Here is a 25,054-nt window from a genome sequence, read left to right as displayed (position 1 = left end):
ATTTTCAAAAACTAGAGTTTTTATGGTAAATCAAGGAAGCAGAATCCTTGCCATTATCAAAAATATGTAGCTTGTAGCATAACAAAAACAGTGCACACTTGACATCAAAGAGGCCTCTTCCATCACAAACCTATTCAGGCATATAACCTAATCTAAAAGGATCTAAAGAGCTTGCTCACCACAGTTTGCTTGTTCTTCCAATGTTTTGCTGAGGCAGCATTTTTGGAAACCTGGAGTTAGGAGCTACCTTACAAGTTTCTTCTCTTCTATAAGAACTCCCCTAAAAATCTCCTGGAACATGCTGACTTAGAGCTAAATGAGATCTTCAAGTATGACAAGTAACACCCACTTAAAATTCTTTTTTTTTTTTTTTTTACAAGACAGAGTTAGACACAGAGAGAGAGACAGAGAGAAAGGTCTTCCTTTTTCCATTGGTTTACCCCTCCAAGTGGCCGCTATGGCCGGTGCGCTGTACTGATCTGAAGCCAGGAGCCAGGTGTTTCCTCCTGGTCTCCCATGCAGGTGCAGGGCTCAAGGACCTGGGCTATCCTCCACCACACTCTGGGGCCACAGTAGAGAGCTGGACTGGAAGAGGAGCAACAGGGACAGAATCCAGTGTCCCAAATGGGACTAGAACCTGGGGTGCCAGCAGGCAGAGGATTAGCCTAGTGAGCCGCAGGGCCGGCCCTAAAATTCTTAATTCCCAGGAGTTTCTTCCAGGTCTCCCACTCCTGTACAGCAGCCCAATGACTTGGGTTTGGGGCCTTTTTCTTAAATATCTGATAGCCTCTTGTGACATGGCAATTTCACAAGTGCTCCTCCACTTTGGGCACCTCAACCCAAGTAGGCCTAGCCATCTTTGTGGGGGGAGGGGTCCAAGAACAGGAAACTCTGGTGAGACTGGCAGTGGCTAGGGTGTCCTAGGCTCCACTTTGAGCTGGGGCAGCCCTCCAGCAACCAAGGTTTCAACGCCACATGTGGTCAGTGGGGGCCAAGCTGCACCCTGGGTGAAGCATTCAGGAGCCCATGGAGGCCATGCCTAGGTTGAAGGAGCCCTAGCACATCAACTCCTCAGGACCCACAAGGGTGGGCTGCTTAGTGCAGCCAGCTGCATGAGGGCCCCATGCACTAGAAAGTCAGGCTGGGCCTGGAGTCAGGCCTGGTGCATAGCCCTTTGGTGCCTTCTGTTGTGTCCCCCACCCCCCTCCAAGCCCCAGCCCCTGCTGGTAGAGCTGCAATCAGGCTCCAGCTTTGTCACAGCTCCCCCTCATTGCCACCTGCTGTGACATCTCTTAACACTCAGCCCTGCATGTGTGCAGTAGGATGGTATGCAACAAGACTCCCTCCATTTCCCCTTGCCTCTTACCTCTGTTCTTTTCTCCCAATACTGACATCACCGAAGGCTAGGTTCTCCCTGTCATGTGTTAGGATACCATGCTTTATAATTTTAGTGGTTTCCACAACTTCTCAAATATCCATGTGAGTACATTTTTTTAAAAGACAGAAATGCTCGAGAATTCCTGATTCTCTCAGAGCAGAAGGGCCTGCTATCCAGCTCATTGTATCTGAAGTGACCACGACAGGAAGAACTCACACCTGCTTTGTCATCACTGCAAGTTTAAATTTAGTTAGATTCATTATGCTACTTAAAAATATCAGGAAAGATTCTCTTTATTCTGATTTCAATCTAAATCACTATGGTACAAATCACAGGAGTACTGCTTGGTCTTCACCAGACTCATGGCTCGGAGAGCAATCTGTTTATGATATGGTATTTCACAGTCCAGCAATTGCATCATTAAGACAGGAAAAAAAGTAAAGTGCAAATATTTCCGTCAGCTTCTGTCATCTTCCACGAAGTGTTTATCCAGAGATAAGTCTTTCCAGTGGACATCTGAGAGGCGTTCAGATGTGCCTGAGAGTTGAAGCCTTGGAGATGCACCTGCAGGATTCTACAAAGGCAGAGCACAAGCAAGTTCATATACTGTTCGTCTATTTTGCTGAATGTGTGGAGGTCATGAAAGGATCTTAAGTCCAAAGATGAGAAGATCTGTAGATTTTCGGTAAGTTGTTGTGACTGTGTGAGAAGGACAAATTAAATGCATGTAGAGCAAAGGCCTTGAGCTCCAAGGCTTAATCTTGCCATTTTCCAAGTCATGATGAATTGATAAGTGCAGGAGCTCACAGTGTGGATGCTGATGAGGGGAGGGAAGAGTGTGGTGCTCACATGCCCTGGTCTTTCCTACCCATTTTCCTTGGGTAATGGACAGAGTCCTGGCAGCAAGACAAAGTCTATTTTTAATAGTGTGAGATGCTTGTAGCAAGATCCAGCTCATGTTTGTAAGGCAGATCAATCACATTTTCATCAATATGTCTACTGACTCTCTAGGTTGTGTCAGGGATGATTGTCAATGGTAGTATCAGTTACAAGAAAGTACAAATCTTGACTTGTGCAGCCTGCGTTCATTCTAGAGGGGAGAAAAGAAACCAATGCATTCATCCATTCATTGATACTAATAGTCTGGTAGGAATGATACTCACAGATTGTATGAGGAATCAAGCAGCTTATGAGACATTGAGCTGCAGCACCAGCTGAGACGGTGGTTCTTTAGGGGCATGGGTTTCTGCTTAAAATGTGGACCAGACAAACCTCACTGGCAGGAGAAATTTCAACAATATCTAGAAAGGCCGTACAGAACTGGTCATAGGCTGTGTCTAACAACTTGCAGCAGGAGCCTTTAGTGTGTAGTTTACAGTCTTCTGTGAACTCAGTGTGAACCTTTGGCATCTGCTGAGTGATCTTGGCCAGATTCTGCCCTTTCTTGCCAATGATGAAACGGTGAAGCCAGGAAGGGGCAGAGACAGAGGAGACCGTGAAGCTGTTGGCCTTGGCATACACTTCCGTCAGCGCCTGCCCCAACTTCTCAGGCTCACCGCGAAGAATCACCGTCTCGGAGACGCTGTCTGAGGGGGGATCTCAACAGAAACTCCGGTTCTCTCCAGGATCTCCTGCAGCGAGTTGCCCTTCAGGCCAATGACGTACTTTTGCTGCGACTTTTTCACCTCCACCACGATGGTCGTGGTCTTCTTTTTCTTTTCCTCATAAATCTTCCGGATGCGAGCCACAGCTTGAGCCAACTGCTCCTTCTCCCCAGTGAAGACAATCTCAGAGCGGTTGACGCTGGGTGGAGGGATGCTGATGCGCGTGCCCGTCTCCTGCATGATCTCGCCCACCAGTCTGTTGTAGGGCCCGGCAATGAAGGGGTGAAAGGCCTTTTCCACCTCCAGCCTCTCCACTGCGTGCTTGTCCTGCTCAGCAGAGATGAGCAGGACTTCATGGTGGGCCTTCTCAATGCCCTCTGGTGCCAGTGATCTTGATCTGATTGCTGGGGTCATCAGGGAGTGGGATCTGGATTTTGGTTACAGTTTTTAGCTCCAGGTCTTGCAATTTCTCTCCATTTTTGCCAGTAACAAAGCGATGGTGTTCTTTAGGGATGGTAACAGTTGCTGAGGCCCGGATCTGCAGTCTGGCGACAATGTCCTTTCGAGCTTTCATGACAGCGTCCAGCTTCCCCGAGACCATGATGGACAGGCCTTGGTCTTTGGCTAGAGAGAGCTCCAAGTGAGCGCCGGTCCTCTGCATGATCTCCAGGCAGATCGTGGCTTGCTCACCTTCCCCAAACTGGTTCATGTCCTTGTATTTCCTCTCCTCCAGGGGCACATGGAATACCTGAGTGATAACAGAGACCTTAATGGGCCAGATCTTGTTACTCCATGCTCCCGCAGGCTCCTGGGCACCATCCAAGCACGCTGCTTTCTCGGGAAGTGGAGGGAAGGCATCCTTGTAGGTTGGAGGGTCACTCTCCTCTTCTGAATTTAAAGTGGCAACTTTGATCTGCCGTGGAACCAGTCCACTTCGGTGTTCGGCAAAGCTCCCCTGGGTCAGAACTGCGACGGAGCTCATGGCTGGTCTCCTGCCAATGCACAGTCCAGGTCAGTGACAGCAAAATGGTCGGTAGCCAGGAAGTCTGTCCTGAGGCGCTGTCAGCCGGCCAGCTTTTGCTGTTCCACTCTTATTAGCGTGAGGAAACCAAGCTCATAAGGTAGGAACTGTGGCGAAACAGGGACAAGCCGCCATCTTGGTAAAGGAGGAGAGGCTACGCTACACAGTGTGGTATTTCTGAATGACAATCTTATCCATGGAGTCATGGTCGTCGAAGGTCACAAAAGCAAAGCCCCTCTTCTTGCCACTGTCTCGGTCAGTCGTGATCTCAATCACCTTGATTTTCCCGTACTGCTCAAAGTAATCGGAGGTGATGCTCTTCTGCTCTTCAGTGCAGAGTGGACAGTGAGAGAGAGAGAGAGACAGAGAGAAAGGTCTTCCTTTGCTGTTCCCTCCAATGGCTGCCGCAGCCACTGTGCTGCGGCCGGCGCACCGCGCTGATCTGAAGGCAGGAGCCGGGTGCTTCTCCTGGTCTCTCATGGGTTGCAGGGCCCAATGACTTGGGCCATCCTCCACTGCACTCCCTGGCCACAGCAGAGAGCTGGCCTGGAAGGGAGCAACCGGGACAGAATCCAGCGCCCCAACTGGGACTAGAACCTGGTGTGCCAGCGCCGCTAGGCGGAGGATTAGCCTATTGAGCTGCGGCGCCGGCTCAGTGCCTTCTTTAATGCCACCCACGAAGATCTTTTTCACAGTGAGGTGGGCACCTGGTCTTTGGGCATCTTCTCTCGACACAGCCCTCTTTGGTTCCACAACTCTTCCATCCACTTTGTGTGGCCTTGCGTTCATGGCCACACCCACCTCCTCCACGGTGGTGTAGGTGACAAACCCAAAGCCCCTGGAGTGCTTGGTGTTTGGGTCTCTCATTACCACGCAGTCCGTGAGCATGCCCCATTGCTCAAAATGGCTCCTCAGGCTCTCATCGGTCATTTCAAAGCTCAGCCCTCCGATGAAGAGCTTCCGCAGCTGCTCGGGCTCCTTGGGCGACTCTGACTTCGACATGACGGCGGTGGGAAGAGAGAACTCGAGGATGCTTCCTCGGCGGCATCCGCAGGCAGAAAGCCCAACATTTTCACTCCGGAGTTCATCTATGGCCCACTGTTCATTCAGGAGCATGTTGTTCAATCTCCATTTGTTTGTATATATTCTTGACATTTCTAAGTTGTTGATAACCAATTTCATTCCATTGTGCTATGAGAAAGTGCATGGTATGATTTTGATTTTTTTTGAAACTGCTGAGACTGGCTTTATGGCCTAGCATGTGGTCAATTATAGAGAAAGTTCCATGTACTGGTGAGAAGAATGTGTATTCTGCAGCTTTAGGATGCAATGCTGTGTTTATTAAATCTGTTACATCTAATTGGTCTAGTGTTGATTAGTTCTGTTGTTTCCTTGCTGGTTTTCTGTCTGGTTTATCTGTCCATTGATGAAAGTGGGGTATTGAAGTCCCCCATTACTACTATATTTGAGTCTATGTCTCCCTTTAGACCCATTAACATTTCTTTGAGGTATCCGGGTGCCCTGTGATTAGGTGCATATATGTTTATATTAGTCATTTCTTCCTGTTGAGATGATCCCTGATTCTTACAAATTGTACTTCTTTGTGTCTTTTAACTGTTTTCATGTTAAAGTTATTTTGTCAGATACCAGAATGGCTACGCTAGCTCTTTTTTGGTTTCTTTTAGCATGGAATAACTTTTTCCACCCTTTCACTTTCAGTCTTCAAGTATCTTTCTTGATGAGATACGCTTCTTGTAGGCAGGACATAGATGGTTTTCATTTTCTAATCCATTCAGCCAGTCTGTATTGAGATTTGAGGCCATTTTAATTCAAGGTGACCATTGATGAATAATGACTTTGCCTTGCTGTTTTTCCATGAATGCTGCTGTTTTTTACTTTGGGTATCCCTTGTACTTTTACTGAGGAATTTTCTGCCTTCACATTCTTTGGCAGTGATGACCATGTTTCTGTGTTTCTCTGTGTAGCACATCCTTAAGCATCTTTTGTAAGGTTGGACAAAATGATGATGAATTCTTTCAATATCTGTTTGTTGTAGAAGGTCTTTCTTTCCCCTCCTTTCATAAATGAGAGCTTTTCAGGGTATAGTATTCTGGGTTCACAGTTTTCTGTTCTTAAGACTCAAAATATTTCTTATCATTCTCTTCTAGCCTGTAGGGTTTCTGATGAGAAGTTTGCTGTGTGTCTGATGGGAAATATTTGGAATAAAATCTGGCGTTTCTCTCATGCACATTTTAGAATATTTTCTTTGTTTTTTATAGTGGAGAGTTTGACTACAGTGTTTCATGTGAAGGGTCTTTTCTGGTCATGTCTATTGGGTGTTCTATGTGCTTCTCATATTTGGATGTCCCTTTCTTTCTCCAAAGAGAGAAGTATTCTGTTATTATTTCATTAATAGGCTTTCTAATCCATTCTCTATTTCTAGGCATTCAGGAACTCCTAAGACCTGTATGTTGGATTATTTGATGGTATCCTGTAGCTCTCCAACAGTGTTCTTTAGTTTTCTGATTTCTTCTAATTGTGTTTGGTTTGATTGTGAAACATCCAGGGATTTGTCTTCTAGCTCAGATAGTCTTTCTGTTGCTTCACCTACTCTTGTTAAGACATTCTACTGTACTTGTTATTTGATCTATTGACTTCTTTTTTTTTCTAGTATTTCACTTTGGGTTCTCATTAAAATCTCAATTTCCTCTGATCACTTTTCATTTATATCATATATAGTATTCTTTAGATCCTGAATTTGATTCTGATTGCTTCTGAGTAATGCAATGATTAGTTTTTTGAAGTACATTTCTGATATTGCCTCAATCTCTTCATCTTAATATTCTAATGTTGAAATGTGGTAGTATTCCATTTGGGCTAAGATTGTCTTCCTTATTTTTGATTTTTGGATTTTGCCATGCTTTCTCAGCATTGGTAGATTTCTTTTCTCTCAGGTTTGCATCTGTGGTCTGTAGGACATGTAGCAGGCTCCCTTATGACTTTTCCCCCTCTCCTATTCTTGCTGGGCTACCAGTAAAGAGCAACTGACTCTGGAGCTAGGGCTGATCTGTTGTAAATACACCAAATACACTAAAGGCCACTTAAAGCAGAATCAAGGCCACCAATGCGATGGTGTCTGCAGTCATCCATGTGGAATGTGATTTGGGCTTGGGGAGAGTGATCACAGTGGAAGTGATGAAAGTTTTTTTTAAGGAAGAACTGAGAAGATTAAGTAGTACTTAGGATAAGAGGCAGAAACAAAGAGATGGCTCCAGATATTCTGGCCTGAATAACTCAGAAGCTGGAAAAGGCTATGGGAAACAGCAGGTCTAGTGGGTGATTGGGAATTGGTTTGGGTGTTTTAGGGGTGAGACCAAGTAGAGCTGCCAGGAGTAGGGAGGTGGACATGCTGGTAGGCAGTGCAGTGCAAGGGAGAGGCTTGTGCTGTGGGTATTCATTTGGGAGACATCAGTAGAAGCCTGGTATTTAAAGCCACAAGACTGACTGAGATCAACATGGGAGTGAGTTTGTAGGCAAAGAAAAGGAAAGCCATCACTTGAGGATAGAAACTAGGAAAAGGGAGACAAAGAGTGACTTAATTAATTATTCAAATTTGTATTTTGTGGTCATCCTTGGGTCTGTGAGTGGGAATACAATGTTTAACAGCTCAAAACACTAGTGGGCAATGGCGAAGGTGGTTCCCCAAGTCCCCCTTCAGAAGGAATGGACTTGTATAGGCATCAAAACATGATTGCCATACCTCTCTTCCCAAAATTTTTTGGTATTTATTTAACTGTTTTATTCCAAAGTAAATGAATGTAAATTCCATATTGGTTACCAAGACATATTGATCTGGATTATATAAATTATATAAATTACTGGGTTGTTGAGCCGATATTACTGTTGTATTTCTTAACACTAAAAATCTCAGGTATCCCCAGTGCACCTTGAACTCCAAACACTTACATGCTAAAATGAATAATCTAGTGAGACATTTAAGGCAAAGATGTGTCCAGTTTGTCTCCATGTAAGTAATACAAACCTAGGATTCAACATAGCTTAAGTGTTCAGTATTGGCTTTTACAATAAATCAATGCATGAATCATTTGGGAAGTTGATACATTAATTTTCTTCCTGTTACAGAGCAACATATTTACCATAACCTTTTTTTCAAGATAAAAATGTGTTAGTACATGTAAATATTTTAAGGATCTTGAGATGAGGATTTCATCTTGTATTATCTGGTGGTAAAGACCTAACATGCCTATTATTCTTTAATTAGAAATGTAAAGAAGATATGGACACCCAGAAGAGGAGGCCATTTGAAGACAGAGAGTCAAGTAACGAGACCATAAGACAAAGGAGCTGCAAACAATGAAAGTGAAAAGAATTAAAGAAACAGATTTCCACCCAGAGCCTCCATAGGGGATGTGATGCTGTTGACATTGGGATTTCAGACTTCCTTTCTCCAGACAGGTAAGAGAGCAAATTTCCATTGTTTGAAGCCATCACATGTGTGTTAAATACCTATAGAAAAACATTAATCAATATGGCAAGTAGGAAGTCTTTCCCTTGGTCTTTAGCAGTTTCCAGCATAAGGCTGTTGACCTACTATTTTGTAAAGTGTTAGGGCCAAACTATCCCACCGCCCATTAAGCCTAAAGCAGAAAACTATCCTCCTTGGCAGTAGCTACACACTGTCCTTATTTATGTTATTCTCCAATATTTTTATTTCTCAATGATACCGCTAAGTGTACCAAACATTCAGGTATATTGTTGGCCGTACAGTGAATACTAGAACATTATTTCATCAGCCAGGTGACGTCAAAGCTGAATGCAATGTTGGGCATTTTTACCAATTAGTAATACACAGGATGGCAGAAAGAGAAGAAACGGACATTAAGGGAAAATAAGGGAATCGGCAAGTTAAGGCTGTGCGGTTAATTTAACCGAAAATTTCAAAATATGTCTCTTGTCTACAACAAAGGAAGAAAAAGTCAAAGAATAGGACCTGTAAATATCCCAAGGAGCCCTTTTTGCTTTTTGGTTTTTGGCTCTGTTAACTCTGTATTTTATTAGCATAGAAATCATTTACATAAGGAATACAATCTCCATGCATTTCATATATACAAATTGAGAACACAGTGATTTTGCATCGTACCCCTCTGTTGACCTCACTCCCACCCTTCTTCCTGCTCCCTCCACAGAGCCCTCTTAACAAGACAGACGCCTGTTGAGCAGGGAAGGAGCACGCCCATCTTGCTGCCCCCCCAACGATAAAATAAAACTCCATTTCAAACGTAAAACCCATCAACAACTCCTTTAACCAAGTTTACTCTTAGTGCTATAAGAGCTAATCAAAAGCTTTTTACAAAAACTATACTTTATCAGCTGGTTATACAATTCTCTGGAAGTAGAGACCCACACACACTTGAAAGAGAGGATGTACACTTGTAAGCTTAATTTTTTTCTCACTTAGCACACACAACTACTTTACCGTATTATCCAGCTAGCTCTGTGGTCCAGCCCTACTCTCATCCTTTCTTGTCTCAGAATACATCTAAGGATCGAGATGGAAAAAAAAGAACGAGGGGTGATATATAAGACAATGAGAAGAACACGGTAACTGTTGTCACGTACAGCTACCACTAGGTAGTAGTGGACAGTAGGCAGCAGCAGTCAGTTTTCTTTCTGTTGTGTCTGTAAGGTCATAGTAAATGTTTTAAAGATAACCAATTATAATTCATTCTAATCTCATTTTTACAACTCATCCATGCATATCACCTAAGATGCTAAGGCCACACCAAACAATGAGCAAAACGTGGTCACTGACTTCAATGACCTCTTGTTTAGGAAAGGACAGACATGACTCATTTTCACTAAAAGTTTAGTACTGCTCTGAGAATGAAGCCTTAACTCTCCTGAAGAACTCCTAATTACCTAAGTGTACGTTTTCTGGTTCAGTAAGTATAATTCCGTATTATGGGAATTCTTCTGAGTGACAGAGAGGCAGATTGGCTGAACACCTCTATGGCCTTCATGCCATTATGATGGTTTCAGCTATCTTATTGACAGAGACATCTACTTTTCCATCACTAATATAAAAAGAGAGTGACTTAATATCACCTTTACATTGTATGGCTAAACCTTTACTTCCCTTCATTAAATTGGATAGCACAGAATTGGGTCTCTAGTGTGTTGCTTATAGGAAGCTGAATGAGTCTTTATAGGTTATCAGTATCTAATAAGTCATGGGTTTCTAGGGAGAATTGCTTGAAAGCTTTGAGTCAGATCACATCTCTAAATGATGATGTAACTTGGATTAAATGAAGTCATTGTCAAGTAAGGATACTGATACTTGCATTATCTATCTGAAGGGCTTTTGTAAAGCATGTAATACATTAATAGAAATACATATACATGTATTTATTCAATATTCCTATATAGTTAAATGGAACTCTAAAAAATGTACAATAAATTTGTTGTGATATATCTCCCTTATCCAGTCCCAAACTGCTTGCTTAAATATACTTAAATGAACAAATTCATATGTATTAGATGTCAGAATACTCCAAATACTGCTTCTCATAGAACCCTGTTCAAAGCATTCCTCCTCCCCCTTTGCATCTTTCATTAAATCTGTAACCTGAGGATTTATGGGTTTTTGTACACATTTATTCAATTAGTAAAACTTCTCAACCCTTACCAAATGTCAGGTACTATTCTGTATGCTTTACAGGCTATATTTAGATAATAGATCAGTGACAAAACAGGTAAATGTCCCCATCTGCTAGGAGGGATAAACAAAAATAAATGAATAACCAACATATAAACTTATGTATAAACCTCAGAGTGAAAAATCTGTGGTTAAATTAACTAGCACTTCAGGGAGGTGCTAAGAGAGAACTAGACAGAAGGGACTGGAGTTGAGGTGCTGGGTGGGTGAGGGAGGTCACCGTTAGAAACAGACTGCTCAGTGCTGTTGCACAATAAGCTCAGCCTCTGCCTGCAGTTCATGTCCCTGTTCTTTGGATCCAGCTCTTGCTATGGCCTGGGAAAGCAGCAGAGGATGGCCGCAGTCCTTGATCCCCTGCATCTGCCTTGGAGACTGGGAAGAAGCTCCTGGTTCTTGGCATTGGATCAGCTTAGCTCCTGCCATTGTGGGTATCTGGGGAGGAAAAGTGTAGATGGAAAACTTTGTTTCTCTCCGTCTGTCTGTAACTCTACCTTAGACATACATACATACATGCATACTTATATACATAAATAAAATAAGAAAGTGACCATGGAAGACCTTGTGGGGCAGGTGGGAAGAGGAGGAAATGTGATAGAGCTGCAGGAGAGAGCAGTGTGCACATTGGGAAACTGAAGTTCCCAGAAGTTACCAGAGGGGAGGCTGTGAGCAAGAGAGCAGAAACAATATTCAGTGATCAGGAGCACTGGTGGGAAATGGGAAAAGCAGAAAGAAACAGAGCCCTTGTTCTTCGGATCTAAGTGGCCTTTGAAGGATTTTGGATTCAGCCACTGGAGGTGGTGCTGCAGTTTTAAACTGAACAACCAGAAAAGGTCCATCTTAGGGGGTGATTTTTGATTGAAGACCTTATAGAGGTTTATGTTCATGTGGTGGAATGAATTTCCTGCTTCAGCGGTAGTGCTGACTTGCATTTTAATTGTTAAATTTTTTAATTTATTTTTATTGACAAAGAGTAATTGTATATATTTATGAGGTACAATGTAATATTTGGATACATGCATACATAATAATGATCATATTAGGACAATTAATGTCCTTTGCTTCATATATTCAAGGGTCTTTGTAATGTATACATTCAGAAAGCGTTCTAGGTATTTAGACAAGTACAGTATGTTATTTTTAACTATTGTTACATCCACTTGGTCTATAGTGTCGGTTATCTCTGTTGTTTTCTTGCTGGTTTTCTGTCTGGTTGATCTGTCCATATATGAAAGTGGGGTACTGAAGTCCCTCCATTACTACTGTATGTCTCCCTTTAGATCCACTAACATTTCTTATAGATATCCAAGTGCCCTGTGATTATGTGCATATATGTTTATATTAGTCATTTCTGCCTGTTGAGACAATCCCTGATTCTTACAAAGTGTACTTTTTGTCTCTTTAAACTGTTTTTATGTTAAAGTCTGCTTTGTCAAATATCGGAATGGCTATATCAGCTCTTTTTTGTTTGGTTTGGTTCGGTTTCTGAAAGTACCCCTTTGCTTTCAGTCTGTATCTTTCTTGGTGAGATATGCTTCTTGTAGGTAGCAAATAGATGGATTTCATTTTGTAATCCATTCAGCCAGTATATGTCTTTGTACTGGAGACTTGGGCCTATTTATATTGTAGGTGACTATTGATAAGTAGCAACTTTGCCTTGATGTTTTTCCATGAATATTGCTTTTTTTTTTTTTTTTTTTTTTTTTTTTTTTTTTTTTTTTACTTTGGGTATCCCTTGTGTTTGGGAAGTGAACCAGTGGATGGATGATCTCTTTCTCTATGTGGCTTTCAAATAAAAATAAAATTAAAATATTTGAAGCTTCATAGAGTCCCTCCACCATGAGTCCTAGACTGGTGATTCAAATATGGCAAAATCCTGCCTTACCTAGCAATCCTCATATCTGTTTTTGGATGTCAGGCACAGCTCCTTTTGCCAAAGCTTCCATTTGGTCAGTGTATAAGTTCTTTTGCTATCAGACAGCTCCTTGCTCAAGTAGTTCACAGCTAATTGGGAAATTAGGGCCTTTTCCTTAAATACCTGATAGCCCCTTTGTGCCAAGACAATTTAAAATTAGGATTGTGTTTATTCTAAGGTGTCTTTACATTTTATCAGCAACAAGAATTATCCTCCACACACTGAAGTATACTGCCCCCCTACATTGAGCACTCCAACCCAGGTAGGCACAGGCCGCAACCTCGTAACACCCATGGCCAGTGATGCAGAGAGGAGCCCATGGAGCCCAAGCCTAGGCTGAAGAGCCCTGCACTCAGTCCCTCAAGTCCCCAAGGGGTGGCCACTTAGTGCAACCAGTGGCAGGATGGCCCCATGCACTTAAAAGTCAGGCTGAGGCCGGCGCCGTGGCTCACGAGGCTAATCCTCCGCCTTGCAGCACTGGCACACCGGGTTCTAGTCCCGGTCAGGGCGCTGGATTCTGTCCTGGTTGCCCCTCTTCCAGGCCAGCTCTCTGCTGTGGCCAGGGAAGTGCAGTGGAGGATGGCCCAAGTGCTTGGGCCCTGCACCCCATGGGAGACCAGGATAAGTACTTGGCTCCTGCCATCAGGTCAGTGCAGTGCACCGGCTGCAGTGGCCATTGGAGGGTGAACCAACGGCAAAGGAAGACCTTTCTCTCTGTCTCTCTCTCTCTCACTGTCCACTCTGCCTGTCAAAAAAAAAAAAAAAAAAAAAGTCAGGCTGAGCCTGGGGTCAGGCCTGGTGCTTCAGATCTTGGCACCTTCTGTTGCGAACCTCATCCCAACCCCCAAACTGCCTCCCCCAGCCTGGAGTGCTACAATCAGGCCCTGCCTTTGTAGCAGCACCCCTTATTGTCACCTGCTCTGACACCTCTTCAGAGGCCCTCAGCCCAGGTTCTACGCAAAATGCTGGTATGCAAAAGACATCAAAGCGAGTATTTCCTTCAGTATGTAGCATACCAGTGCATACTTCTTTGAAAATGTGAAATTGCTTAAGAAAATGCAGCCATGGCTACAAATTCATGGCACCTTCTTCCCAGAATGCGGTGGCTCCCAGAGACACTGGCCCCCAGGCTCCTTATCCCAGGCCCCAACCTGAACCTCAATCTACTCTCATCCCCAAGCTTGCCCCGGCTCTGTCCCCATGCATGACCCCTCCCAGAAGCCTCATACCCAGGGTCACTTTCACCAGTTCTTGATTCTGCTGTGCGTGCTGTGCTGTTCCAAGAAGCAGGTACACAACTCGTGCAATTGCTGGTAGCAAAGAAACAGGCACACTGGTGTCCCAACAGACGGCGCCTGGCAGGCAGCCTCCCACACCTCTCTGTACGCCCAAGACTCTCTCCGGGGAAATCAGTCTGTGCAAGAGGATCAGACAAGGAGAAGCAGCAGCCGGAGGCAGTGGCTCCCAGTGGACTCTTGTCCAGTTGTAGAGCCAGCCAGGATTGTGGAGACAGAAGGGAACCTCTCTACCCAGGGGAGCACTCCTGAGACTCCAGGGGATGCCTCCAGCCTGGGCTCCTGATGTACAGTGAAAGTAGACAGGGCAATGGCCCTGATGCCGCAGCATCAGGTCTGTTCTCCCTGCCAGGACCCAGTGTCACCAAGCGTTCTGCCTTTGAACAGCAAGAAGGAAGGCCAGAAAACGAGGAGTTGAAAGAGGACATGGACATCATCAGTCTTTTTCACCTTGAAGTGGAATCTACGTGCCCCTCAGAAACCGAGGAAGAGTTTTCCTGAATGAGCAGGCCCACCAGAATGAGAGGCCCTAGCTCATCTCTCTCTTCTGAGGAGAGAAATACAGCAGTGTCTCTAGTTGCATGCCCTTACTGAGGTGGAGAACAACACTCCTACAGAAAGGAACACCAACACCTTTGTACAGGACACTACAAGCATCCGAGCAGCGGCTAGGCTGCACCTTGGTTCAACTTTGACCTGACACAAGCCTCCAGCAATCGAGGAATCAAATCCACCCAGGGTCAGTGGGCCAAGCTAAACACTGGGTTAGGGGGAAACAGCCGGGAGAGCCCAAGTCCAGGTGGAACGAGTCCTGGTACATCACACCTCAGGCCTCCCAGAGGAGAGCTGTTAGGGAAGACAACAGCAAGATAGCCCCATGCAAAAAAGCATGGCTCCTGTAGGGAGGAGGAGATTAAGATGGTCAGCTTCCTTCCTTTTCCGGAGGAGGCTGTCAGCTCCTTGGATTGTGAGTTTTCAGTCCTTCTCAGTGTAGTCAGCTCAGAAACTGAAGAGCTTCCCTTATTTGGGAAGAACACAGGAATGAGGAGGCCCTGGCTGACAGCCCTTCTGGTAACGTGGCCATACACCAGCTCCATGAATGCCACTGGGTAGACACCCTGCCTGAGGAGGTGAAGAACATCCCTGGCCATTCACAGGACTGGAGCCTCGTGACTAGCCTCGGACCCAGTGACAGCGAGAGTTCCACAGAACAGGACCACGAGGAAGACCAGGAGGCGAAAGAAGCTGAGGTGGACGTCATCAGCATCTTTTGAGATCCCTTCTGGGTGCAGGGTGGTGACACCCCTGCACAGGCCCTCAGCCCTGCACTTGTGCCAGTTATTCCCACAGTAGTGGTCTGAGATGGGGAACTGCTCCAAAAAATGTGGCTGCGGCCCCACCCACTTGGTACACATGTCCGGTGATGAGGAGGTTCCTGGAGAAACTGCCCCCCAGGTTCCTGAACCCAGGCCCCAACGTGACCCTGAAGCTGCTCTCGTCCCCGAGCCTGCCCCCGCGCCTGCCCTCATGCCCGAACTCTTTGAGAAGCCCAGTCGTCGGGACGGTTCCGCGAGGTATTGACATGGCTGTGCCTGCTTCCGTGCATTAAGCTGCAGGGCTGCAAGGTGCACAAGCACCAGCGCCCACGCAAAAGGCACAGCATTATGCTCTGTAGACAGGGCGTGGTGGGCCAGCCTCCCCCACCCCCTGGTACCCTGAATTCCGGCCAGAACCATCAAGCCACTAGATGAGCAGGGAGAAGAGCAGGAGCCACATGATGAGGCCGTGGATCCGAGTGGACACTCTCGGCAAGAAGTGGATGCAACCAGGACACCAGAGGCAGAAGACGACCCCTCAACCTGTGAGCCCACTCCTGGCACTCTGCGTGGACACCTCCAGCCTGGAGATGCACCATAACTCGAAGGCGGAGAGGCCCAGGGCCCTCCACAGCACGGCCAGGGCACTGGCCCTGAAGATCCAACAGCAGGTCTGCTCCCCCTGCTAGGGCCCAGTGACACCGAGGGCCCTGCCTTTGGGAGGAGGCCAGAAAACAGCTCCTGTAGGGAGGAGGAGACTCTGAGTGGTCAGTCATTCAGAGTGGGGTCAGCTCAGAAACTGAAGAGCTTCCCTGTATTTGGGAAGAACACAGGAAAGAGGAGGCCCTGGCTGCTGACAGCCCTTCTGGTAACGTGGCCATACACCAGCTCCATGAATGCCACTGGGTAGACACCCTGCCTGAGGAGGTGAAGAACATCCCTGGCCATTCACAGGACTGGAGCCTCGTGACTAGCCTTGGACCCAGTGACAGCGAGAGTTCCACAGAACAGGACCACGAGGAAGACCAGGAGGCGAAAGAAGCTGAGGTGGACGTCATCTGCACCTTTCACCTCGATGATGAACATCTTGGCTCCCTGGAAGGCCCAGGAACAGTTTCCCCCCACAGCAGGCAGTTCTGATTCTGGGAAGAGAATCCCATGCCCGTGTCACTCGGACACTAACTGGGAGGAGACCTCTGAGGACATTCCTCAGGGTAGCGACCCTTCAGGGTTTTGAAGGGCTGTGATCGCAGAGCCCCGTGGAGTCTGTGAGAGGGAGAGAGACAGGAGAGTATTTCCTCCTCTGTACAGCATGCCAGCGCACACTTTCTTGAAAATGGGAAATTGCTTAAGAAACGCAGCCATGACCGTAACCTCAAGGCACCTGCTGCCTGGGATACAGCGGCTCCCAGAGAGATGGACCCCAGGTTCCTGAACCCAGGCCCCAGGCTGAACCTGAACCTGCTCTCATCCCCAAGCCTGCCCCCACCTCTGTCCCTGAGCCCAAGCCCAGGCTGAGTGAATCTGTTAACATCCGCCCCTTAGGTGAGCCTATTTGTGCGGCCAGTGGCCAGACAACCCCGTGCACTAGAGGCAGCCTGGGCCTGGGGTCGGGCCCTTTGGTGCCTTCTGTTGTGTCCCTTCCCACCAACCCCCCGCCCTTGCCTGGAGAGCTGCAATCAGGCCCCACCCCCTGGTGCCACACCCCTCATTGTCACCTGCTATGTCACCTGCTATGACACCCCTGCACAGGCCCTCAGCCCTGCACTTGGGCCGGTTGCCTCACGGTAGAGCACATGGGGAACTGCTTGGGAAAATGCGGCCACGGCCGCAACCAAGTGCTACCCGTGTCCGGGGATGTGGAGGCTTCTACAGAAACTGTCCCCCAGGTTCCTGAACCCAGGCCCCAACCTGACCCTGAACCTGCCCTGGTCCCCGAGCCTGCCCCCGCGTCTGCCCTCATTCCCAACCTGTTGGAGAAGCCCCGTCGCCGGGGACGGCTCCTCCAATTTTGTACCCGGCTATGCCTGCTTTCCTGCTGTAACCAGCCTCCCCCACCACCACCCTGCACCCCGAAGACTCCGGCCAGAGCCATTGAGACACAGGATAAGGAGGGAGAAGAGGAGGAGCCACAAGAAGAGGCCATGGACCCAAGTGAACCCTATTGGCAAGACATAGAGGCAGCCAGGAGCCTGGAGGCAGAGGATGACCCCTCAAACCGTGAGCCCACTCCTGGCACTCTGGGGGGACACCTGCAGCCTGGAGACCCTCAAGAGCATGGCCAGGGCACTGGCCCTGAAGACCCAATAGCAGGTCTGCTCCCCCTGCCAGGGCCCAGTGACACCGAGGGCCCTGCCTTTGGGAGGAGGCCAGAAAACAACTGTGGGGAGGAGGAGTTTAACATCATCAGCCTCCTTCCTTTTCAGGAGGATGCTGTCAGCTCCTCGGACTCTGAGTGGTCAGTGTTGGAGAGTGGGGTCACCTCTGTTAGTGAAGACCTCTCCTGTGCTTGGGGAGAATTCAGGAGAGAGGAGGCCATGGCTGACCTGGATGATGGCCCTTTTGGTATCATGGGCGTAGACCAGCTCCACAAGAGCCATTGGGTGAACAACCTGCCTGACGAGGTGGAAAACAGCTCCAGCACCTCCCAGGTCTGGAGTCTCTTCTCTAGCCTGGGGCCCAGTGATAGTGATACTACCGAAGATGGGGACGATGAGGAAGACCAGGAGGCGAAAGATGCTGAGGTGGACATCATCAGCATCTTTCGCCTCAATGACGAACAGCTCGGCTCCCTGGAGGCCCAGGAGCAGTTTCCCTCCACAGCAGGCATCCCCGGGACAGCAACCCTTCGGGGTTTTGAAGGGCCACGATCCTCACAGAGTCTCCCCTCCCCCCATGCTGGCTCCGGGGAGACTGTAAAAGAAAGAGAGACAGGACAGCAACAACTAGGCCAGGTGCTGTGGGGGCCAGAAGACCTCCCTGGTGCTCTCCCGACCTCGTTGCCTCCATGCCTTCCCCAGCCACCATCTCGGGAAGGCCCCCAGGAATGAACCAGCTGTGCAGCCACCACGTTACCACCCAGAGTGAGGAGGCCTGGACCTGCCCTGTCCTGGGAGCAGACGCAACCTCCACCAAGGGGCCTCCTCTTCCCTGCCCCTGTGACATCGTGGGGCAGGCCAAAGAACACCTGGAAGAGAAGGGAGAAGGCGGTAAAAAGGAGAAGATGAGCTCTCCTTGCCCAGGAGACAAAGCAGGCAGGCCCCTGGAAGCAGAGGATGACCTCCCTCCATGGCTCCCTGCCCTAACAGGCCCCTCTGGGCCTCAAGAGGGAAGCCTGAAGCCCTGACTGTGCTTGCACCCAGAGTCAGGAAGCACAGGGCTCCTCTGGGTGTGGCCTCCCCGAGGAATATGCAGAGCCCACATTGGGTCGATCGCCCCCTCCCACGTGGAGGCAGGGGAGAATTTCGAGGCCTGCCTCAATCCCCCTCACCAGGGGACAATCCAGCCAGGGCCCTGTAGGCCCAGGAGGCCACTCTGCCTTCGGGAGCAGTCCCGGGCGTGAGGCAGGACACCTACATCTCTGCCGCTCCATGGGACATGGAGCCATCAAGGGACAGAAGACGAAGGTGCTCATCGTGAGGCATCGCATGCCTGGCCCCCAGATGAGCCCCAAGTTCGACTCCAACAATGTGGTACTCATTGAGGATAATGGGAACCCCATGGGGACCCCAATTAAAACACCCATTCCCACCAGCCTACGCCAGAGGGAGGGCGAGTACTCCAAGGTGCTGGCCATCGCCCAATACATTGTGTAAGCAGAGCCCAGGCCTCTGGCTGCAGGGGCTCACGAGGGAGCGGGGCAGTTCTGGGAGCCTTGGCTGGGCTGAGAGGGCACCTGGGGCCACGCAGCCATTCCTCTCAGGCAGGGTAGCTGTCCTTCCAGCGAATAAACTTCTTGTGTCTGTTTTCTTAAATTAAAAAAAAAAAAAAAAAAAAAAAGCGAGCAGGCCCAGCACTGCCCTGGGCACAGGTGCACCAGTGGCTGTGAAGAGCCTGGATCAAGAGCTCGCCCTCTTCCAGAAGCCAGCGCCCTGAGCACCAGCGTGCGGATCTGGGGGATCCACTCTCCCAAGAGATGGCAGATGTACGTCTTCTCCTGCACAGGCGAAGCCTTCGTAACAACCTGGCAAGGTTAATGCATCATTCAAGCCTGGAAAGAAAGAGAAAAAGGAATCAAAGGGCCGAATGATTATTTGGGAAGCTCTCGTCATGTGACCGGGCACACACATGGCAGAGTCGTGGAGCTTGTAGACTCTCTGGACCACAGAGGTCATGGGCGCCCGTGACCATGGAGGTTACTGTGGCTGCAGACATTGAGGTCACCTTCACCATGGACAGAGGTGGTCACAGACCAAAGAGATCGCAATCCCTCCGACCCGGAGGGCGCACTCATTCCAGACCAAGAGTGTCCCAGTCAGTACAGACGATGGTCACGTTCCTCAGACCAGAGAGGTCGATGGCTCCAGTGTGTGATGTTCATGTCCCTCAGTTGGAGGAGATCACATCGCCGCAGACTAAAGTATTTGAATCATCGCAAATTGTGCTGGCCGCAATGCTGCCCATTGTGGTGGTCGCGTCGCTGCATATTGTGGTTGGTGCATTGATGCAGATCATGGCCTCACAGCATAGAGTCATGCATTGCTGCACACTGTCGTGGTCGCAATGAGCAGATTGTCGTGTTGCATTGCTGCAAGCTGGTGGTCGCTGTGCAGCAGGTTTTGGGGTGCACTGCTGCATGTTGTAGGGGCCGCATCGCTGCACGTTGTGGAGGTCGCCGTCCCTACAGTGATTGGTTGCTGAGTCGAGGTCGCCGTCCCTACAGTGATTGGTTGCTGAGTCGAGGTCGTCGTCCCTACAGTGATTGGTTGCTGAGTCGAGGTCGTCGTCCCTACAGTGATTGGTTGCTGAGTCGAGGTCGCCGTCCCTACAGTGATTGGTTGCTGAGTCTATTGGAGGCCACTTCGGGTGGAATTGTCTCCTCATTTCAACTTCAGATCTCTCTCGTCCGATACCTCTCTCCTTTAGGACACTTGGAACAGTCTCAGTCTGGATTCCCGGAACAGAACCCTACACCGCTGTGCTTGAAATGTTCTTCATGATGCTGTCTACCTTGGGCAGAACTACCCCACTTTACAGTTCACAATGGACTCACTTTGGACAGTCTTTCAAGAAATTTATCTGTTAATATTCAGTTTCTCAGTTTTCTTTGAAGGTCTTTATTTTATTTTATTTTTCATTTTTATTGAATTTTATGAGTTTCCTTTGTAATTAATTACTTTTAGTTTTTATTTTAGTTTTAAATTTTAATTTTTAGTTTTTATTTTATTTTAAATTTAATTCTTAGTTTTTATTTTGTTAAAATTTTTAAGTTATGGTTTTTAATTTTAATCATATTTTAACTTTTTTAAGATTTCATTTCATTTGTTTCAAATTTTATTTTTAAATTTTTTATTTTATTGATTTACTTTTTAAAATTATGTTCCTTTGAAGAAAAGGCATCTCATGTATTTAATTTAATTTTATTAATTTCAATTGTAATTCATAACTTTTAGTTTTTATTTTATTTTAAATTTAATTTAATTCTTAGTTTTTATTTTGTTAAAATTTTAAGTTATTTTTAATTTTAATCATATTTTAACTTTTTTAATTTTAAGATTTCATTTCATTTGTTTCAAATTTTATTTTTAAATTTTTATTTTATTGATTTTTTAAAATTATGTTCCTTTGAAGAAAAGGCATCTCATGTATTTAATTTAATTTTATTAATTTCAATTGTAATTCATAACTTTTAGTTTTTATTTTATTCTTAATATTTAAATTCAGATTTAGTTTTTATTTAAATTTTTAGTTTGTTAAAAGTATTGTTGTTTTTAATTTTAATCATATTTTATCTTTAACTTTAAATTTCATTTAATTTGTTTCAAATTTGTATTTTAAATGTTTTTATTAGTTTAATAGTTTAAAGTTTGTTTATTTACGGAAAACCCATCGCATGTATTTCATTTATATTTTATTCATATATTTTTCATTTTTCTTTAATTTTTGTAATGACATACTTCCATGAAATTTATCATCTGTTTTTCTCATTTACATCTTAAATTATTTTTTTTTTATGATTTATTTAATTATTTGAAAAGCGAAGTTACAAAAGGTAGAGGCGGAGAGAGAGACAGAGAGAGATGGGGTGGGGAACCTGAAGCCTTGCCACTGCAGGCCTCACCTTGCTGGGACTGCTACCACTGCTGTCTCCTATCCGAAGCAGGCTCCTGTGACACCCAAGTGAGTTGCACCCACCTCCTAAATTGCCTTGCATTCCTACTGAGGGAGGAGGCACTGAGCAGCCTGAGAACCCCCAGGCTAACGTGGAGGTCCTGGGGGGTGGACAGACACCAGGGTAGGCTGCACTGCCTCTCTACTGGCTCTTTGTGTCTCATCACTCAGTGACAGAGATTGTAGACTCCCTGTGCTTGCCCACTTACACTTGGCAGGTCCCAGCTGCTGCTCCCACCACTGGCTCGCTGGCAGTGCCTGCCCTGCTCCGAAGCCTTTCTGTCCTTCTGCCTTGGTAAGGTAAGCACACACAGTTCCTCAACCTTGATTGTCACTGCCAACCCTCTTCCTCCGCTTAGCTCCAGGCCATTGGGTAGGTTCCGTCTTCATCCCTGGTTCCCTCACCTCCCTTTCTGATCTCCCCCAAATCCCAAGACTCACCCCCTCCTCTCTGAAGCCCTCTTCCTACAGAGGAGAATCCCTGACACCCGTGTATGTGTGTTACCCTCCTCGTCTTTCTTGCCTACCCCTGCGACATGGACAGAGCTGTATGAACATTGCTGTGGACCCACGCTGTCAGCACAGAGCCCAACACTTCTACACCAGGCATTTCTGCCATCACAGCAAGTGCACCTGCACACTTGACCCTTCAGCCCAGTCTAGACCCTCAGAGCAGTGACATGGGCACCACCTCCCCCCTCCTTCTAATGCTATTGTCTTCAGCTCTCTTCAAAATTCCAGTAGGTGCACTGTCTCTTCTCCCTATGGTCATGGCAGTGTGGATTGGTGACATCTGTAAAGGCACGAGGCCCCACCAGCCCATTTACCCTAAGGGTTCCCACCCCAATTTTTAGCCACCTCTTTAGCTCAGAAACTGTCGTCCTGTCCACCTTTAGGGCCCCCGATGGGCAGGAACAAAAAGACTCTCTCATTCATGTGTCTTCACTTATAGGCCATCCCGTAATGTCTCCTGCAGAGTCACCTCCACCCCAACAGGCAGTTCCTCTGCCACCGTGCTGCTCAAGCTGCCGTGGACCACACTGAAGCTATGGACACCACCCTCCTTCCAAGGTGGTCATCTGCCATTCTCTGGCTGCCTCTGTGGGGAGCTGCCTCCCATTGTCCATGGTGCTTCCTGGTGCTGGGCACACACCACGCAGTGTCAGTGTTGCTCAACGCAGTCTTTGCCAGTTTGCTGGCACAGTCAGTCTAGGGACCAACTGCAGTCCCAATTACCCCTTGAATCCAGGAGCTCCCACTCTTCCCACAAGTTGGGTACCTGATGCGCACCATTGTGAGAGCACTTTGGTTTTGTGGAGGCCAATGCTCCAACACAAGCCATTGGCCTAACTTCCTCTCCCACCAAGTCCCAGGCTTAGGCTGTCAGGTATGTATGTTTGACACAGCCGTCATGTTACCCTGAAGGAAGCCAGACTGGCTTCCCAGTTGACTGCTAGCTTTATAATCATTGCCAAGTCATTGTGTAGTGCTTAGTTGGCACTAGGCACTGTACCTCATTGTTTGCCAGCCTGCTCTGGAGCCCGTAGAGTGTCTGTGGGACCAGCACCCCCTCTGACTGTCAGGAGCATTGGGTTTTGTGTGTCCCCTCCAGGCCCCATCTCTGATTCCAAAGTTTCAACTTAGGCACAGGGACACCTGCCGCCATTCCTTCTCCTGCTTTTGGTCAGGGACCTTTGATTCCAGCTAGCCTCAGGGGCAGGGCCTCTCAAATTAAAAAAGAAAAGAAAGACAAGAAAAACCCACAGAAAAATACTAGCTCCCCCTTCAGCAAGAACATCAGGGTCCCTGCAGCTCAGGTGGTGTGCCCTTTTTGACTGTGGAGGAGCCAGCATTGTTGATGATGCACCTGGGTATGGGAGCAGCTGTGCTGGTGCTGTGGGCACAGGAAGCAGCCACTGGAGTCCTCTGCTCTCTCACCCTTGGCATCATAGTAGCAGCCACCAAAGCCTTCCTTCCTCCTTTCAGTCCCTATAAAACTTACCCTGCTCTCTTCCTACAGAAGCGTGAGGCCGAATCTCAATGTCTGTGTGTATACGTCGGAGTGGGTGTGTGTGTGCTATGCATATCTGTGTATGCCGAAGGACGTGTGGCAGATTGATCTTGTGAGAACCCGCTGGATATGAAGGCCCCCTGTGTGGACTGTACGGGATCTCCGCGTAGATCACCGGCCGCACCCTCCCTGACTTCATGTGGTCACCTGAGGACCCAACTCTGCACAGCGTCTTCACTGTTAGAGCCTGGAGGACTCGCCCTGCTGCCCACCAGCACTCCCTGTTCCTTGGACTTTCTCAGCCCTGTTATCATTAAAACTGTGCTCTTGTTCTGCCTCTGCTCCTCTTTCTTTGCTTTGTGACTCACCGTGGATTAAGAGTTCGCATGGGCAGTGGTGATGCGTCAGGCCAGGCCGTGCCAGTTTACAGTGAGAATAGCATGAGCAAGTAGCTTTCTGTTATGGTTGCACAGGCTGACTGAAGGAGAAGCCAGGCGGAAGTGAGTCCCAGAGGGGGAATGACCAGGGGCCCCCCTCCGCTCCTGCTCGCCTCTTCCCTCTGCGCTTCTCTCCCAGCACCGTGGCACCACTGAAGGCTAGGTTCTCTCTGTCCTGTATTGAGACCATGCTTTATGGTTTTAATGGTTTTAAAAAACGTTTACATGTAGTTTTGTGTATTTTTTTAAATTGTATTCCTTTCCTGTTGCTCTCAGTGAAATGTGTGTGACATCCTGCTCCTTGTATCCAGATAGGATGGGTGTGGCATCCAGTTCCTGGCATCTAGAGGAACTAAGAGGTCGTGAGCCATTCCTACTCTGTAATTATTGAAAATTTAATTTCCCTTAGGTTCATCATGCTGCTTACAAGTATCTAATAACTAGTCTTGCTGTAGTCTAAAGCATCAAGATACCAAATACAAGAGTATTTACACTCATTTCTAGGTCACATAGGAGTTCGAAGTTCTGCTCCATTTTCACGGCATTGAATTGCAAGGAACACATGCAGGTGAAGTCTTAAGATAGGAGAGAACATGTGTTCTCCTCAACTTCTAATGTAGCTTGTTAGTCAGTTTTTATTCACTAGCCATTATGTATTCATTAGACACTTAGTGATGATACCAGCCAGTTGCTGTCTGTGAAACATTAGACAGATGATCAGGTGTGGCTGAGTGTTAAATCACGTCTGGATGATGCACCTGCAGGGTTTGACAAATGCAGAATGCAGATGTGTACAGTATGATTGGGTATTTTTTAAAATTTTTTCCCAAGCATACAGGGTAGACAAAACAAAACATAAGATTAATGTAGATTTTTAGAAACTTCCCTTTGTGTGAGAAGAACAGATTAAATGGAGCCAGAACAAAGTTTGCCTTGAGCCTTATGGCAAACCCTGCCTTCACCCAAGCAAGAATGAAACAATGAGTTCTTGGTCTCACAGGAGCTGACGGCAGA

At 47.2% G+C, this 25,054-nt stretch overlaps 1 protein-coding gene and 1 pseudogene across 1 annotated transcript; both read right to left on the bottom strand.

The window, feature by feature from the left end:
- Positions 1–1,655: 1,655 nt before the first annotated feature.
- On the bottom strand, positions 1,656–3,964 carry LOC138844172 (vigilin pseudogene; annotated as a pseudogene).
- A 198-nt stretch (positions 3,965–4,162) lies between these two features.
- Positions 4,163–5,005, bottom strand: LOC149128735 (heterogeneous nuclear ribonucleoprotein A1-like 3). Its single transcript, XM_089306676.1, has 2 exons — positions 4,805–5,005; positions 4,163–4,294 (listed from the first exon to the last, which is right to left on the bottom strand). The coding sequence occupies exons 1-2, from the start codon at positions 5,003–5,005 to the stop codon at positions 4,163–4,165; spliced, it is 333 nt and encodes a 110-aa protein (XP_089162802.1).
- Between the last annotated feature and the right edge of the window lie 20,049 nt (positions 5,006–25,054).

Source organism: Oryctolagus cuniculus, chromosome 1 (assembly GCF_051225735.1).
Source record: "Oryctolagus cuniculus isolate XC-2025 breed Fujian yellow rabbit chromosome 1, ASM5122573v1, whole genome shotgun sequence".
Lineage (NCBI taxonomy): Eukaryota > Metazoa > Chordata > Mammalia > Lagomorpha > Leporidae > Oryctolagus > Oryctolagus cuniculus.
The sequence above is the reverse complement of the archived record's forward strand: the minus strand, read 5'-3'. Positions and strand labels throughout refer to the sequence as shown.